Consider the following 17707-nt stretch of genomic DNA (forward strand, 5'->3'; position numbering starts at 1 on the left):
GTGGAGGTGGGCATCACTGTTGAGGTGGACATCTCTGTGGAGGTGGGCATCACTGTTGAGGTGGACATCTCTGCGGAGGTGGGCATCACTGCTGAGGTGGACATCTCTGTGGAGGTGGGCATCACTGTTGAGGTGGACATCTCTGCGGAGGTGGACGTCTCTGGTGGGCTAGTGGGTGCGCTGGTCGAGTATGTTGGGCTGGATGTTCCTGCTAAGGAGGTCATTAGTGCAATGGCAATGGACACGAAAAGCAGAGCTGGACAAATAATGGGGGAAGAGAGCATGGAACTCTCTCCCATCATTTTGGGAGTCTGTCTGCAGTGCAGTCAGGTCTGGGAAGGAAGTCCAGGGGCACTAAAGGGAACAGTGAGTTACAGTGGACAGGGTTACCTGATGTGCTCTCCTCCACTGTGGTCATATCAGGCAGTGAGTACAGCAGTGGTAGGGCAGAGGATGGCATTTCTGTCTCTGGTAAAGCAGACATCTCTCTCATGGTTGTTTGCCATGGGTTGGGTGTGACTGCTAGGGTTGTCATTGGCACTGTGGTGGCCATGTCCACTAGGAAGGATTCCTCTGCTCTGGGGGATGATTGCACCATGGCCGTTGTCTGCAATGAGCTTGTCTCCTCCTCTGTGTTGGTTGTTAATCCAGTTGTGGCCATCTCCTCTGTGAAGACTGTTGATGCTGTGGAGGTTGTCTCCAGTGCTGTGTATGTTGGTGTTGGCTCTGCTTGTTTTGACTCAGACTCCTCTGTGAAAAAAAAAAGAAGGAGAACACTCCACACATGAGCACTGTGCAATGGGTATGTCTGTGTGGTAGCTACAAGCCCAGATCCTCAAGTATGAAGTGAAATCAAGAGCAATTACTCTGATGGCATGGTCCTTCTTATTTGGGGTCAATGGAGAGAATGGAGGTGTGTAACAGCCAATTTAAAATTTTTATTGGAAGTGGTATTTCCAGATGGTCAGCAGGGTAAGGTTCAGGGGTGGCATTTGCTCCCAGCCCCTGGACTCCACAGCCCAGGCACACTCTGAGACTCCACAGCTCCTAGCATGAAGGGGGAAACTGTGGGACTGCTGGCAGCAGCAGGGCTTGGGCCTGTCCCCATTGTGAATGTCCTTCTGCAGAGGATCAGGGCATCCCCAGGAGCAGTCTGGGCAGTGGTCTTGGGATGGTGCTTGGTGCAAGGGCAGGAGTGGACCAGGCTGAATCATCTGTTGGATACATCCAGCCTGTAGAAGGCACTGGAGCTATGAATGCAGGCAAGAAATAAATGGTATTTAAAAAGGCTCTGTGTGATGTGTTCACAAGTCTGGTAGCAATTTTTATTCTTTTCTTCTAAGTGAAAAACACTGGTGTAGCTAACACTTCCTTCCAGCACGGATTCAGCTCCCCAGGCTCTTACTCTCTAAGGAAATGTGGAAAACTGCAATATTGATACAAAACACCTGAACAGTCTGTTGTCTTCAGCAATGCTTGGTTCATGATGATCAGTTGTTAATACATGAGAAAATAAGATACAAATAAATTCTCCTAAAAAATAATGGGAAAGTAAAATGAACACAGCAAGGTGAAAGAGTACTCAAAATGGATGGATATTTGCAAAGGAAAAAGGCATTAATGGACCTAAATGAAGGAAGACTTGAAAAATATGGAAACAATCCAAAGTGAATTGTGAGCTATGACAGTCTGAGCTGTGATTGTGAAGTTATTATTGCCCATAAGAAATCCATTAAGAATTCACCTAACTCCATTCTTCCCTGATAAACATTGCTTATCAGAGATAGCTTTGTCACTGATTTTGAACTGTTTCCTTATTGCCACTGCCAGGGGATTAGATGGAACAATTGTCCTGCATATCTGCAATGTATATCTGATCCTTGGGGTTTTTAATTGCTTTGCATGGATGAGCAAGCACAATTTTTACATAACGAGTAAACTACAAATCTGTAGGGGGATAGAATATAAGAAAATAAAAATAGTGTAGAAAGTAATCTTACCCCTCAGGAGTTGCAGCTGGGCCAATTATCAAAGATTAGGAACAAGCCTGATTTTAACAGGCCACAGCTGTAACCAATGAGAAGAAGATGCTATAAAAGAGTGGGGTGGCTGGTTGAGAGGGGAACTAGAGTCAGTTGGTTGCTTTGTGAAGAAGAAAGAGTCAGTGCTCTGAGGAGATGCCCATGAGAAACACCCAGAAGTTGTGGAGCTTTTGTGATAGGAGACAACAGTATGGAACCCCTGCAATAAGATGACAACACAAATCTGTGCTGGTTCTGCCGGGTCAGTGGAATGAAAGGACAGGATTTGGGGCAGGAGGAAAAGTGTGGGAGTACCTGAACAGACAACAGAAGCATCTTCATAGTGGGCACAGTTGTGGATCCTCCACCCCGTGTGGTTGCAGCGCAGCAAGGACGCCTCATTTCCTCTGCACCTCACGTTGTCCAGCACAATGTCACCTGAGCCCTGCCCAAAGTAGGCACTTCCCAGAGCTGCGATGGCCCTGCCACAGCCCAGCTGCCTGCACACAACCTGGGCGTCAGCGAGGTCCCAGAAGTCATCGCACACTGTCCCCGACCGTCCCCGGTAGTAGATCTCAACACGGCCTTCACACCGGTGCCTTCCGTTCACCAGATGGACGTAGGGAGCTTTGGGAGAGAGGGCATGGGCACAAATCAGTCAGGGAAATAGGCTGGAAGGGACTAGAAGGGGCATCTATTCTGCCTTCTCCCCTTGTTGTCCCTAGAAGACGTTGCCCAGTCCATGATTAAGTGCCTGTGAGGACAGAGGTGATTTGTTCCTTTTTTATTCCTCTCTTCCAGTTCTTAAAATCAGCCACGTGGTTTTATGCAAGATCCCTGCAGTAAAGTTAGGCAGCAGGCTAAGCGCAAGGGGTTTAAGCAAGAAAAGAAATTTTTGGAGCAAGATTAAGGACTGAGAGTCCATACATCACCAAATCCTATAGCTTATAAGAGTAACTTTAGTGGAAGAATTCCACCAAATGTTCTACAGAATGGATGATGGTTTCAACAGTATTATAAAGATTTCAATAGGAGTTCAGTGGCTTTATTTCTTATACACCATTAAAATTTATTACATTTTGAAATAAAGAAATAACCTATCCTGTATGCAGCTGATTACTGCATTCATTCAGGTAAAGCCCATCTGCTTTTCAGTTTTATGTCTTGTTTAGACATTGTGGTGTGATCAGTATGAAAATCCTGATTTTAGAGATCCATTTTTGATGAAGAAGTTTATTAAAGACTTTGCTATCAAGTGTAAGCAAGCAAATAAATGTTTTAACTTTGGATTTGCAGTATTTACACTCTGGAAATCAAAACATGCAGCTGCACTTGTTATATTTTACGTTGCTGCCAAGTATATATTTACCTTATTATTAAACACTAAGTCATCCAAAGCAAAACAAATTTCAAAAGTTAACACCTCCAGGATTTCTTCACTGCACCCAATTCTTTGCTGTTGATCCAGAAGTACAGTCAAGATGGTGACCAAACTTAATTTGCCCTGATTTGTATGACTTTCAAAGGGCAAAGCTATAAAAGTGCCCCTTGACTTATATCTGACTTGTTCCTTCAAATATCTACTTGAGCATGCACATTTTTGAACCCTACTCACAGGGTTTTTGAGAGGTGAAACAGCAAACCTGGCAAAAAGTCAGAGTGGGATTGGGAAATTAAGCCAATTTAAACCAGTTTTATTTGCTTTCATTCAAGAGCTGTCATCACTGTGAGAGCATAACCATCAGCTGGGGATGAAATTGGATAGGCTGAATCCTCCCTCACACTTCAAAGGTATCAAAAAGACAAAAGGCCTGTGATTATACAAATATAGCAAATACTCTGTTCAGGGACACAGAGGCAGAGAGCAGAACCAGAGCAGCCAGAGTGAGATGAGTTACCACCAGAAAAGCAGGAGGCAGAGGGAGAGAATTGATGGGGTGAATGGTGGCAATATAAATTATCATCACGAAGCTTAAATAACTCATTAGAAAAGTCATCAGCAATTATTCTAAGATATACACAGAACTATTAACTCAAAGTCACCCAAACCACTCAGGAGATAGAGAGTAATCATAGAAGGAAAAATTCTATGATCATAAAAAAAGTTGAACTAAAAGTATTTAATCTCTCATAATTTTTAGATGTCCATCATTTAACCACAGTGCTAGAGTGTGAAAATCTAACTTCATGTTATATTTTGCTAAATTGTACATAATACCCAGAAGAACCAAATGATACAAGTAATATTAAATATATAGCATATGTGTGCACACATATACTCTGGAATAATATACACATGGAAAATATGTAAAGAAACAAATCTTTCCATGGTTTTGAGATCAGATTTTTGGAACTGGAAGAATACCTCATTCATGACATACTCACAGACACAATTCTTGCAATGATACAAGGCACTAAGATGAGTAGGACCCTGTGGCAGCAAAATGAACTCCACAAAATGGTTCCAATCATCTTTATCATCCACTCTGATGATTAGTTCATCATTTTAGTAGAACAAAACTCTGCTCTTTCATCCAATTCCCAATCTTTTGCCCAAACCAATACCAGCCTGAATTTAATTTCTGCTCTTGAAACCAACCAAGAGGACTCCAAGAAGTCTTTATAATTTTTTTTATGTGCCCTGGAACAAGTCTTAAGTCTTTTACCTGTTTTGGCCTCCAGAACTGCTGGACCCAGCAAGAGAAGCCATGTCAAAATCATGGGGGTACCCATCTCACCAGGTGCTGTTGGTAAAGAGGACCTCACAATATATACTCTGTATTTCTGAAGGGGAGTGGCTCTCCAGGTCTCTTTTTCTTCAGAAGAACAATAAAACAACCACAGCCCTCTAATCTGAAACAAACATGTGTTTGATTTGTTATTTAATATTTTGTAACTTCCTGGGTTTTGCAAAAAGACAATATCTCAAGAGTAACATTTTCCATTGCCTGGAAGGAAGTATTTATGCTACCATAGGTTTCACAATCATCTCATTGTACCAAAAAAAAAGAGAGCTCATGTCCAAAGATACCTTTCAGTTCTGGCTGATGCATCTCAGCATTTTTCTTTCATGAGGAGGTTCCTGGTCAGGTCTTGGGTTGGTAGTAGAATCTTGAAACTTAAATGGGTTTCTTGCAGCAAAATAGCAAGAGGCCTTTGCCAGCTGATGTGGCAGGTCTTCTTGGGGAGCCATAAATGTCCTCAAGCTTCAGCAGACTTTAAATAAAATAAGATCAGACCCGGTGGCCCTGTTTAAGTATAACTGGGGGGTCTCTGAAGAACCTTGCAGCTGAAGCCAACAGCTCCAGCCCCAGTACAAACCAATTATTTTTGGGGCATGTTAAAATACAAGCCAAAATTCCAAAAAACTCACTGTCAGACAGATTGCAAGGAAATGTCAGAGAATCAGGGTCAACTGATAACTTTTTGTGCAAACACTGTGGAAAAAAATCAGTGGATTTCATGCATAGTGAAGGAAATTACATAGATTGAAACTAATTTTGTTCTAAAATTTCATTTGATCCTTTGAACCAACAAATTGGAGGAAAAAAGTCCTGATTTCTTCAGATAAAGAAAATGTCTTAATATATTCCTTGTTTAATTTTACACAGTGACAATAACAGTTGCATCATTCTTTGAAGAATGAATCCAAGGTTTTTCTACAATATTAATTCTCATTCATAACTCTCTTGCCAGAGTGGTTATTTTCCTCTGTTTCTGTGTTTCTAACAATTTAACAAGAAAATCTGATGATCGTCCTAACACTGAAGAGTCAGAACACTGTTCTCCATCTCATCCCTACCTCCACAGCCATCATGTCTTGCATGGAATTATCACCAGTTAAAATTGTTGCCACATATGAATTCATTGCCTCCAGGGACAGCCATCAAGCAGGAAGACCAAAGCCCAGGGGGAAAAGAGAATGATCTAAAACATCTTTCCACACAGGCCAATATCATTGGAATGGAAGAAGGAAGTGAAAAATATAAGAGGCCAAAGATAACTTTGGAAGCCTTGAAAGTGAACATTCAGAATGGTAAATATGTTTCTTCTTTATCCAAACAACCACATTTGCACATGAATGAGGATATGTACACAACACCTGGTATTCACTATTCATATTCTGGTTTTGACACCCTGACAAGAATGAAAAATCCAGTTTATTTGAGTGGCCAATCAAACACTGCAATCAGTGAAACAAGAATGAGTGATGGGTCACAGTTCTTCTCCAAACCCTTGTAATAACTGAAAAAGGATAAGGAGGAAGGGGAACACAAAAGGAATTCCCAGGTGGTTCAAGTGCCAAAAAAAAGTCTTAAGCTGCCCAGGTAAAAGATCAATATTGGTTGTTTGATTAGTTCTTCACTACCTTCTTCATAAATAAATTAGTCATTTCAAAAATCAAGATATTTCTAGAGATCTTTATTATCAGACAATCTCTGCACAATGGAAATGGATAAATAATTTGTTTTAATTAACCTTAGTTAGTGAGTGCAAATACCATACAGTATTTCACCATTCCCCCTGGCTAGATAAATCTCTTGCAATAACACATTTTTGTTCTCAAGGTCTTCTTCTGGCAGCTTGAGGTATTTCCCAGCACATCACTCTGAGTGTGCTCTACACTGAGTCTTGAAAACACCATTTCTTCTGCTGACAGTTGTGAGGGCACTTTGCAAACATACTGGGTTTTTAAAGGTAAAAACGGGAACCAGTGGAAGGACAAACAAGATTATTCAGCTTTCACCCATGAATATAGGAAATTATCTGCACTGGAAAAAGGATATCCAAAGCCTTCTCCACAAAGGAGTGATAGTCTGAATCCAGGCAGGAAGGTTTGTGGCAGAGAGATCATTTCCCAATCTCATGACCCTTTCCTCATCATCAAACCCAGTTTTCTTGAATCCTGCATTTCTATAATGCTTGTGGACCAAGAGAGATAGCAAGAAATGAGGAGGAATCTGAAACATCTACCACCTGAGCAGTTTGGGAACACTTTCTGCAGCAATATTTAATATGAAAACTGGTGAACTTGGTAATTCTACCTTGTATTTTATCCAGCCTTGGTATTTCTCCATCTGGGAGCCCTGGCACAGATATGCTATGGGAAAACTCAGCTCTGAACAGCACAGAGATGGTGAAGATTGGGACACCAGGATCTAGGCCTGGGGTCTTTCTGCTTGTCTGTGAAAATAATATTGAGAGAATAGAAGTGTAAAAACCACCATCAAGATGTACCCTGCCAGATGGTGTGGTAGCAACAGCACAGCTGCAGGGACAGGGAAAGGGGAATACAGCAGGTCTGGGAAGAGCACAGGGGAAGGTTCTGTTCTACAGAATTAGGAAAGCCCAGGTCCAGGAGAGTCCCTGCTGTGCTGAGCAGATGGCTGCATTCCTGTGAGCCCAGACAGTCTCTGGTCCAGAGAGCAGGTGAAGGCAGCTCAGCCTTCTGAGGTGCTCTGCCCTCCAAAGGTGGCTGCAGGCAGAGTGGGGAGGAGGACCCTAAATCCTTGTTCCTCAAGCATGGAAAAAAACCTCTCACTTTCTGTGTGCAGTGCCAGCCCCTACCTGTGTGTGATCCCTTCTTTACATCACGGAGAGGTGGTGAGAGCCCTGCCTGGAACCATGAGGAGAAGGCAGCTTGGAGGAACAAATGGTACAGGGTGTGGGGCTGGTTCCTGTCAGAGCTGCCCTCATCCTCCTGGTCAGGTCAGGATGTCACCCAAGAGCACAGCTCACCTTCCTCACACGTCACCACTTTGGCTCATCTTGCACATCTGACACTGCTCAGTTCCAAATGAACTTGCCACTTTCACAGCTGGCTGGAAAACAGGAATGTCTCAAGAAGGGCATTTCTCAATCAATACCAGTGACCTTTCCACCTGTATTAAGCAGCTTCTTCCAAATAAATTCTTCCTTTTTTATTGTTTTTTTTTTTTTTATTTTGTTTTCACATGGGGTAGGAGAGAGATCACGCTTCCTTATGGGAACTTATCTACATTTTCTCCTTCCCACCCATTCCAGGTGTAGAAATGTGTGACAGCAAGAGCAGGAATCATTGCTTGGCAAAGTCACTTTGTCAGAAGCCACGTTCTCACACCCAGCAGTGTGTTAGCCATGAGTTCACACATACAAGTGGGATGTTTGCAAGTACACAAAAAAACCCGGTATTGCTCAAAAAACCATTTTCTTTCCTGTTGTTTTTAATTACACATTTAAGCAGCAGGATTATATTCATCCTCCATATAAAATGGTATAAATAGCCTACATTTATTCAGAGAAATATGGAGTTGGGAAGAACCAATCTCCCAAAGTCAGGAATGATGTACAGCAATAATTCCTCACACGCAGTCCCTGAGTAAATTTGCTTATGGATCATTATTGAGATTTTTTTACTGCAAATAAACATTTTTTTTGTACTATTTCCCAGTGTATCTGTGGTGCTACACAGGTGTTTCATCTGCATATCAGCAAGGGCCAAATAAATCAGTTCTTGTTTCTCAAGTCACCTATTTCAGTCTTCTCAGACAGACACTCAATGAGGAATTCAACAGAAAAGCTTTGAAACCTCCAGCACTGAAGGTGCTTGTTTGGATGCTGGGATGAAAGAATCAATCCTTCTTTACACCTCAGGTTTTAAAATCAGGTTGCTTTATAAATTCAGTTCATGGTAACATCAGGTGTAATCTTGTTTCTTCAAACATGGTCTGGATGGTGGAATAGCCAAGTAAGAGCTGCCCTTCACACTGATTGCAAACCCAAACAACGAAGCAGGTGGCTGGTGAAAGCGTCCTTCCATGGAGGTTTCCAACTGGAGCTGCCTCTCAAAGTTTCTGGTATGGGATGGCCTCCTGCAGTCTCCTCTTCCAAAGAAACCCTCCCACTGTGAGAGCAGCAGCTACCAGCACCATGGTGGTCACAGCCAGAGGAATGTGGGAGCTGGCAGCAGGCTCTGAGCTCAGAGTCTCCCCTTTTGCCTGGATGGCAGAGGCCAGCCCTGTGCATAAAAGAGTCAGAGAGAAACTTGCTGTTTTGGTTTTTTTCCCTGAGCTAGTTAATTGCAAAGATAATTAGGCAAAGAGAATTTGAGTTAAAAAGCTCTAATCTTGATCTGATCGGAAAACTGCACATTATTTCACAAATTATTCTGTGTCCATACAAAACAAGTAAAGATTGTGGCAAGAAATTAGAGAAACTGGGAGTCTGTAATGATTGCACTTAAAGACCTTAAGATGTTGCTTTCTGGTAGTGGAAACAGCAGCTACAGGACACTGAGAAACAGCATTTCCAAGAGGACTTAGACACTGATTGCAAATAAATAACAGACATGCAAATTAGGTGCAGAAAGCTTTGGAAAATTAATATAAATCAGATTAGTTACATCTCATCCCTCTTCCCATAGAACTTAATCAATTGCCATTTGATAGGTGCAGAACAAAGAATGGATCTAAACTCTGATAGAAAGAGCTTGTAAATCTAATAGAACTATTTTATATAAATAAAAAATAATAAACCCCCATAAGAATTATAGCCAAATTGTAAATAAACCAGCAAAATCACATTTCAGAGCTGCATTTCCTGTCTGAACTGAAATGCAAACAGACAGTAACACACAGAGTCTTACGTTATTCAAGATATTTAAACTTACCAATGTTCCTGCTCTCAGCGTGAGCTTCCCGAAGCTGCACGGGTCCAACAACAACATTCACTTGCTCGTGGGAAGAATCTGCATTCCTCCTGAACCTGCTAACACAGCCTTGGTAGCAGCGGGAGGGGAAGTCGTGGTACCTGCACACCAGCAGCTCGCAGCGCAGGAACACCGACGGGAATCGGTTCACGAACGAGAAGGCGTTAAACCCAAACCGAGCGATGTCGCTCCGTGGCGAGGGGAAGAGAGCGTAGGTAGGGTCACTAGCACACCTGGAAGGACATGAAAGCAACAGATTAGCTATTAACTCACAGCTTGTCATGAGCAGAAGCACTATTGCACCCTCTCTTTGCGTTAAACCCAAACTGAGCAATGTCGCAGCATGGCGAGGGGAAGAGAGCGTAGCTAGGGTCACTAGCACACCTGGGAGGGCATAAAACCAACATCAGGACATAAAATCAACATAAAATCAACAAGATTAGCTATGAACTCCCAGCTTCTCATGAGCAGAAGCACCTTCTCTTTGCAATGAGTTTCAAGGTTAAGTATAAAACCAGGAAGTAAAAGAGAAATCAAAAGGCTTAAAAAAAAAAAGTGCTTTTAGAAAGAAGAGAAACTACTTAAATGTGCACAGCACAGAAATTTCATAGCTTAACAAGTTCTGTGTAAACATGAATAGCTGAAAAATGGTTCTGCTGGTTTCTGTGTTTCAGGTGAGAGCCTGTTATGCATTTGCAAAGAGGATTAACTGTATGAAAAGAGGCCCTTGAAAGTTGTTGCAGAAAGAGAAAGTTCTCCTTTCTTCTCTGGAAGCATAAAACTAATTTTAATATACTTTTTTTTATTTTTAATAAACATTCTCTTTAGTGCTCCAATGTACTTTGGTACGAATTTAGGCAAAGTGGTTTAGGTTTCTAGAATAGTAAGAAAAGGCTTAAGGAATTTCTCTTTTTGAGTAGACAGTTTTGTACTCCAGTTATGATGCTGTAAAACTCATGATGTACAGAAATGTATAGCCATGGACACCCCTCCTTTTCATACAACTATTTTAGAAACAAAGTCAGACCTCAATTTCCTCACTGCCTCCTTGGGTGAACTCTCAGTGCTTGACTGCAACTTCTGAATGACATTTGGTCACCATTCTGAATTTTACTCAGGCTTTGCCAAAAAGTTGTTCTTAGAAGAACATTTGCCCTGAGAATTGCAACCAACGTACACTGGTCCTAAATCACCTCATTTCACAAATTAAGTTCTTTTAGAACAACACATAGAGACGATTTTAAAGTAATTTTGTACAAAGTTCTTACCCACTCTTGCTCAATTCATAGACCAGTGTCCTAAAATCACTAGAATTAGGTGATGCCACACAGGTGTCCACAAACACAGTCAGATTTTGGTCAGAGCTGTGAAGAGAAGCTTGGAGGAACAAATTCTGATTCATTTCAACATAGTAAGGGAAGTCATGCACTGGCCACTGGAAAGATGAGGAGTTGTAGAACGTCAGGCTCACTTCGTATCTGCCATACTGGGTTTTGTTGACATCAATGACATCATCAGCAATGTACATGACCTGAACCCAGGTGTTCTGCAGCATTTTGCAGCTGATGTGCAAGTGAAGGTCCTTTTGCCTCTTGATGACTTGGCCAGGAGCAGGCACTTTAATCACGTTGGAGTAGGTGATCGTTTCGTTGTTGCCCTGTTTGACACGTTAAATGAGTGTTAAATTACCACATGGGGTCATGTTCACTGTGAGCATTATGAACTTCTGTATGTGCCAGGTCCTGGCAGTCAGAAAGGACCTGTCACACTGAAAAATCCCAAGCATCCACGATGGGATTGCTCACTTAACTCTCCCCTCTGTTTTTGTTCTCTAGAACATCATTCTGAAATAGGTACAGGGAAGGGTGTAGGTACCCTGGGAAGGAGAAGTATAAATATTTAACCAAATTCAGCCTTCAGAAACACATGCTCCTTTTCTGTGTTTTGCATGCCTGTGGCCTACAACACCCTTTGCAATCCATGACAATTTTCTAAATGTCTATTAAATTCACATGCCCAGAGCTGTCCCAAATATCTTGACACCAACCTGTCTACTTGTACCACAGTTGCTGTATGAAATGTTGAATATAACCTCAGTTGATGTAATTTTTGGTCTACACTGAGGGTCTGCCAGGCTGATGCTCCCCACTGAGTAGCCCTGGGACTGGAGATAATGTCTGTCTACCACTGCATACATGTAGGTTGGCAAGCACAGAAGGGCTGGGGAAAAAAATATATGAATTATTAGTGATTTTGGGTACTTGATAATGTTTTCATATCGCAAGTCCAACAAATGCAATCACTGCTGCCATTTAGAGAAGAGAATTCATAAGCTAAACCACTTATTTTTACACTGAGATTTTGATATGAGTAAGCAATAGGACAGTAATGGAACAGGTCACCCAAAGTAGTAGCTTTCAATATTTCATCCTTTGAATATTTCTAGACACTCAGCCAGACCAGTTCTTAATGGATCTGACCTGGTGTTGGCAGTAGCTCTGTTTTGAATAGAATCCAAAAGTCCCTTCTAACCAACATTTCTATGACTCTGTGAAAGTTTGTCCAGAAAGATACAAAAATACATATGAATTATGATGTGGTACAAAGAATATAAGTTTAGAAAATAACAGAAAACATCTAAAGGCAAGTAAATGGAATATTTTGAAAGAAGAAAATGTAGTTATTTTCTCAAAGTGAGTAATCAATAATCAGTCACAAAACTCAAACAGGAATATCATCTCTGTGAGATTCCTTCAACAACATTAACAAATACTTATGTATAAAAGCTTTTGAGCAAAGAAAACACTACTAAGAGAACAGAACTACAAATAGAATGGAAATTTACTGGTGTTCTGGTCTGCTGGAAGGGACTGATACTGAGCCTTAAAACTTCCACTGGAATATCTGGAGTAAAATCTCACAGACATGAAGTTTGAAGATGAGGTGTATGTGAGATGAGAACTAGAACAAATCCTTCCAAGTAGAGGAGAAGATTTGGGTGGCCCATCATAGATCTCAATATAGTCATTTTGGCATCCACCTTGCAACCTGAGGAAGAAATGAGAATACATTAAAAAATGCATTTGCTGAACTTTGGGGTTTAAATGCTGAACAAACATTATAATAGGATTCTGCACTCACACATTTCTCATGTGTATTTATCATTCACTTATAGGATGGGAAATGTGCCCAGGAACTGTGGATGCAGTTGAGATTTGGAATTTTTTTAATTGCCCAAACATTAAGTGGTTTACTTACTGAATGTTATCAAATGTGAGCATGATGAGGAAATTGTTTGTTACATGTATTTGCCACAAACAATCTGCTTTATCTGAAGGGTTCAAAGAAGGACTCTGAAATGTTCCAGAGGACTTAAAAAGTATATCACCACAAATAATTTTTTGACCTGAAAAGGAAAGGAAAAAAAGAAATTAAGGGATAAAAGTGATTAATTTAGATTTCCTTCAGATCAAATAAAAATATGTTCTATATACAGAAACCATGGCAACACAAATCTAAATCTCAAAAGAAACATAATGATTGTGCTCCTCTCAGTTAGGCTACAAGAGTGATGAACTCTTCAGAGAATTGTGACCTGTGCTTGGAGTTAGCAACTCTGTAGGCTTCAGGCACATGGGTATGAAATAAAGTAAAAGATGAAATAAAATCAGAGAATGAACAAAAGAAAATGTCCCATGTAATCCACATACTCTGAAATCCACCCCCAGCCATAGAATCACTCAAACACAGAAGATTTATGAATAGCCAAAAGATTAATGAATAGCATATAAAGAATTAAAACCAGAAAGGATTTTTCCCAATGTATTATAGTGTGCAAATGAAACAGCTCACACCTGCAAAACAGTAATTATGACACTTCAAGAGTAATGGATTGGAGAAAATGGATTGGAGAAATGGGAAAAAACAAATAAAAATACAAACCTGGAGGATTTGTAACAAGGGCTGTGCTTGTGGCAGCTGTATGAGACAAAGAAAAGGAAGCAGGTGAGGCACTGGAGGATGAGGGAGCAGGGCAAGGTTTTCTACCACCCCTGGGGTTGTTGGTGTCACCCTGACACTGGGCAATGGAGAGCATGGGGGTCACAGCAGAATGCTTTCCCATGGTGAATCAACCAAAACCAAAATCCTGCACTCATCCCAAACGTACATTTAAAGTCCAGTGAAAACAGACCAAAAGCAGGAATCTTCTCTTGAGAGAGCCTTGACAATGCTCTATGAATTTCAGGGCCCCATGACTTCAGTCTCAGCTGCTGTGCTTTTCCCAGGTGCTGCTCTCCCTGAGAGGAGACTAAACCCCAAACTCTGAGGCACTAATTGTTTCTGCAGAAATCAGCAGCCAGAAAACCCAGGAGACATTCAGACCCACCTGAAGAAGCAGAGATGGTGGGGCTGGGTGTAGTTATGTTTCCAGCATCTGTAGGGGAGGAAAGGAAAGAGGCAGGTGAGTTCTGTTGGATGAAGATCCATGCCTGCCCTTCTCCCAGTGCTGGGCATGTTGCTGCCAGCTTGGCACATGGGCAATGGAGAGCCTGGGGATGTCAGCAGAATGGTCTCTCATGGTGGGACCAACCAAAAACACAATCCCACACATATCCCCAGCCAAGAGGGGATACTTTGTGAAAGTATGCCAGCATGCAGGCAGTCAGACCAGTGGTACCTGAGCACACAACACCAGCATCTTCATTGTGGCCACACTTGTGGACACCCCAGCCGTTGTGGCCGCACTTTAAGAGGGACGACTCCAACCCTGTGCAGTTCACATCATCCAGGTAGATGCTGCCACTGCCTTGCCCAAAGGAGGCCCCTGATGTTGCAGAAACAGCAGCTCCACATCCCAGCTGCCTGCACACCACCTGGGCATCTCTCAGGTCCCAGCCATCATCACAGACGGTGCCCCGGCCCCCAGAGTGGGAAATCTCCACGCGACCCTCGCAGCGGCTCCTGCCGTTCACCAGGCTGATGGTGGAGGCATCTGGGAAAGAAGGAGATACAGATCCTCTAGCACAAAGGCACCTCCTCTTGCCAGGGTGATGCCTTTGTCAACCTAGAAATGAAACAACACAGTTTTGGGGATAATTTTTGTATAGGAAGTAATATAAAAGTGGATCTTTGTTGGAGGCCTCCAGGGAAGATATGGAAAAATATCCACAGAAGCCACAAAATGTCCACAAATGGTGATGCAACTCCCCCCTGTCCAAGTCCCTTCAAAGTTCTCTTTGCCTTCAGATGGGACTATACTTTGTTGATGAAAATGTGTCTGAAGAGCCATTTTTTGGCCTTGTTAGCCAGGAAGAACCATGATAGCATGGGGATCCTGGAATGGGTTTTGACTTCCTGCCTAGGAAAATGCTGGTGCTAAGTTACAATAAGAAGCTACACAGCTACAAATACGTGTGTAAAGGACACAGAGAATATATAAAGGAAAAAAAGATAAAAACCAAGATCACATCAGGGCCTTGGAATCAGTCCATGAGTTTCAGGCCACCACAACTCCTAGTGTTGGCTGGGTTAACTGCTTTTCCTGGCTTCTCCTCTCCCAGGAGAAAACTAAACCCCAAACTCTGAGGCACTAATTCTTTCTGCAAAAAAGAGCAGCCAGAAAACCCAGGAGAAATTCAGACCCACTGTAGGAGCAGGGAAGGTGGTGCTGGGAGTGGTTGTGCCTGTGCTTGTGGCAGCTGTAGGGGAGGAAAGGAAAGAGGCAGGTGAGGCCTGTTGGATGAAGGTTTGTGCTTGACTTTCTCCCAGTGCTGGGCACATTGCTGCCAGCTTGGCACATGGGCAATGGAGAGCCTGGGGGTGTCAGCAGAATGGTCTCTCATGGTCAGATCAACCAAAAACATGACCCTGCACTCATCCCAAACAAATCATCTAATTCCAACTAAGACCACCTTCTGAAAAAAGTCACAGTATGCAAGAAGTGAAACCAGTGGTACCTGAGCACACAACACCAGCATCTTCACGGTGGCCACAGTTGTGGACACCCCAGCCACGGTGGCTACACTGGAAAAGAGACAACTCCCATCCTGTGCAGTTCACATCATCCAGGTAGATGCTGCCACTGCCTTGTCCAAAGGAGGCCCCTGATGTTGCAGAAACAGCAGCTCCACATCCCAGCTGCCTGCACACCACCTGGGCATCTCTCAGGTCCCAGCCATCGTCACAGATGGTGCCCCGGCCCCCAGAGTGGGAAATCTCCACGCGACCCTCGCAGCGGCTCCTGCCGTTCACCAGGCTGATGGTGGCATCTGGGAAAGAAGGAGGTGTGGAAGATGTGGGAAGAGATTTTAGCACAAAGGCATTTTCTCTTGCCAGAGAGAAATCACTCTATGAATTTCAGGCCACCATATCTCCCAGTCTTGGCTGTATTAAACTGCTTTTCCTGGCATCTCCTCTCCCAGGGAGAAAACCAGACAACAAACTCTGAGACGTTAATTGTTTCTGTAGAAAGCAGCAGCCAGAAAACCCAGGAGAAATTCAGACCCACCTGAAGGAATGGAGATGGGGCTGTCTGTAGTTGTGCTTGTGGCAGCTGTAGGGGAGGAAAGGAAAGAGACAGGTGAGGCCTGTTGGATGAAGATCCATGCCTGCCCTTCTCCCAGTGCTGGGCACGTTGCTGCCAGCTTGGCACATGGGCAATGGAGAGCCTGGGATGTCAGCAGAATGGTCTCTCATGGTGGGACCAACCAAAAACATAATCCCCAACACACACACATATCCAGCCAAGAGGGGACACTTTGTGAAAGAGTCCCAGCATGCAGCCAGTCAAACCAATGGTACCTGAGCACACAACACCAGCATCTTTTCTGTGGTCACATGTGTGGACGCCCCAGCCACGGTGGCTGCACTGGAAGATGGATGACTCCCAGCCTGCACAGCTCACATAGTCCAGGTAGATGCTGCCACTGCCTTGTCCAAAGGAGGCCCCTGATGTTGCAGAAACAGCAGCTCCACATCCCAGCTGCCTGCACACCACCTGGGCATCTCTCAGGTCCCAGCCATCGTCACAGACGGTGCCCCGGCCCCCAGAGTGGGAAATCTCCACGCGACCCTCGCAGCGGCTCCTGCCGTTCACCAGGCTGATGGTGGCATCTGGGAAAGAAGGAGGTGTGGAAAACTTGGGAAGAGCCTCTAGCACAAAGGCACCTCCTCTTGCCAGGGCCTTGATATCAGACTATGAATTTCAGGCCACCACATCTCCCACTCTTGGCTATGTTAAACTGCTTTTCCTGGGTTCTCCCCTTTCAGGGAGAAGACTAAACACAAACCTCTGCCCCAGTAACTATTTAGACATGAGAAATCACCAGAAAAATGTGGACAAAGTCAGACTCACCTGCAGGAGTGGCCAACTTGAACTTGGGTGGATCTTTGGCTGTGGCATCTGTAGGGAAGAAAGAGGAAGTAGCAAGTGAGCTCCTGGTGGATGAAGGAGCATGGCCAGGTTACTCCCAAGACTGGGGATGTTGGTGCCACCGTGGAACATGGGAGATGGAGAGCTGGATGGTGTCACCACAGTGGTCCTTCATTGTGGGATCAACCAAAAACATAATCCCACACTCATTCCCAACACACACCAAGTTCCAGCCAGCAAAAACCACAAGCAGGTGCCTTTCCTTGCCAGGGCCTGGGCAATGCTCTGTGATCAAGCTACCACGACTCCCAGTCTCAGCTGCATTCTGCTGTGCTTTTCCGAGGCTCTACTCTGCCTTGGAGAAGACTAAACCCCAAACTCTGATTGTTTCTGCAGAAAGCAGCAGCCAGAAAACCCAGCAGAAACTCAGAACTCACCTGACGGAGCAGAGACAGTGAGGCTGGCTGTGGCATTGGTGGCATCTGCAGGGGAGGAAAGGAAAGAAGCAATTAGGGCTCTGTTGGATGAAGTAGGGTGGCCAGGTTTCTCCCAGTGCTGGGCATGGTGCTGCCACCCTGTCCCATGGCAGATGGAGAGCTTGGGGGTGTCAGCAGGGTGGTTTTTCAT

General features: G+C 43.6%; 1 protein-coding gene across 1 annotated transcript; it reads right to left on the minus strand.

The window, feature by feature from the left end:
- Window positions 1-8845: 8845 nt before the first annotated feature.
- Window positions 8846-17707, minus strand: LOC143694811 (scavenger receptor cysteine-rich domain-containing protein DMBT1-like). Its single transcript, XM_077183559.1, has 11 exons — window positions 17518-17707; window positions 17063-17110; window positions 16501-16821; window positions 15657-16034; window positions 14387-14701; window positions 12967-13114; window positions 12554-12756; window positions 11756-11928; window positions 10977-11365; window positions 9670-9941; window positions 8846-9018 (listed from the first exon to the last, which is right to left on the minus strand). Exons 1-11 carry the CDS (start codon window positions 17705-17707, stop codon window positions 8846-8848), a joined length of 2610 nt encoding a protein of 869 aa, XP_077039674.1.

The sequence above is a fragment of the Agelaius phoeniceus genome, chromosome 9 (genome assembly GCF_051311805.1).
Source record: "Agelaius phoeniceus isolate bAgePho1 chromosome 9, bAgePho1.hap1, whole genome shotgun sequence".
Lineage (NCBI taxonomy): Eukaryota > Metazoa > Chordata > Aves > Passeriformes > Icteridae > Agelaius > Agelaius phoeniceus.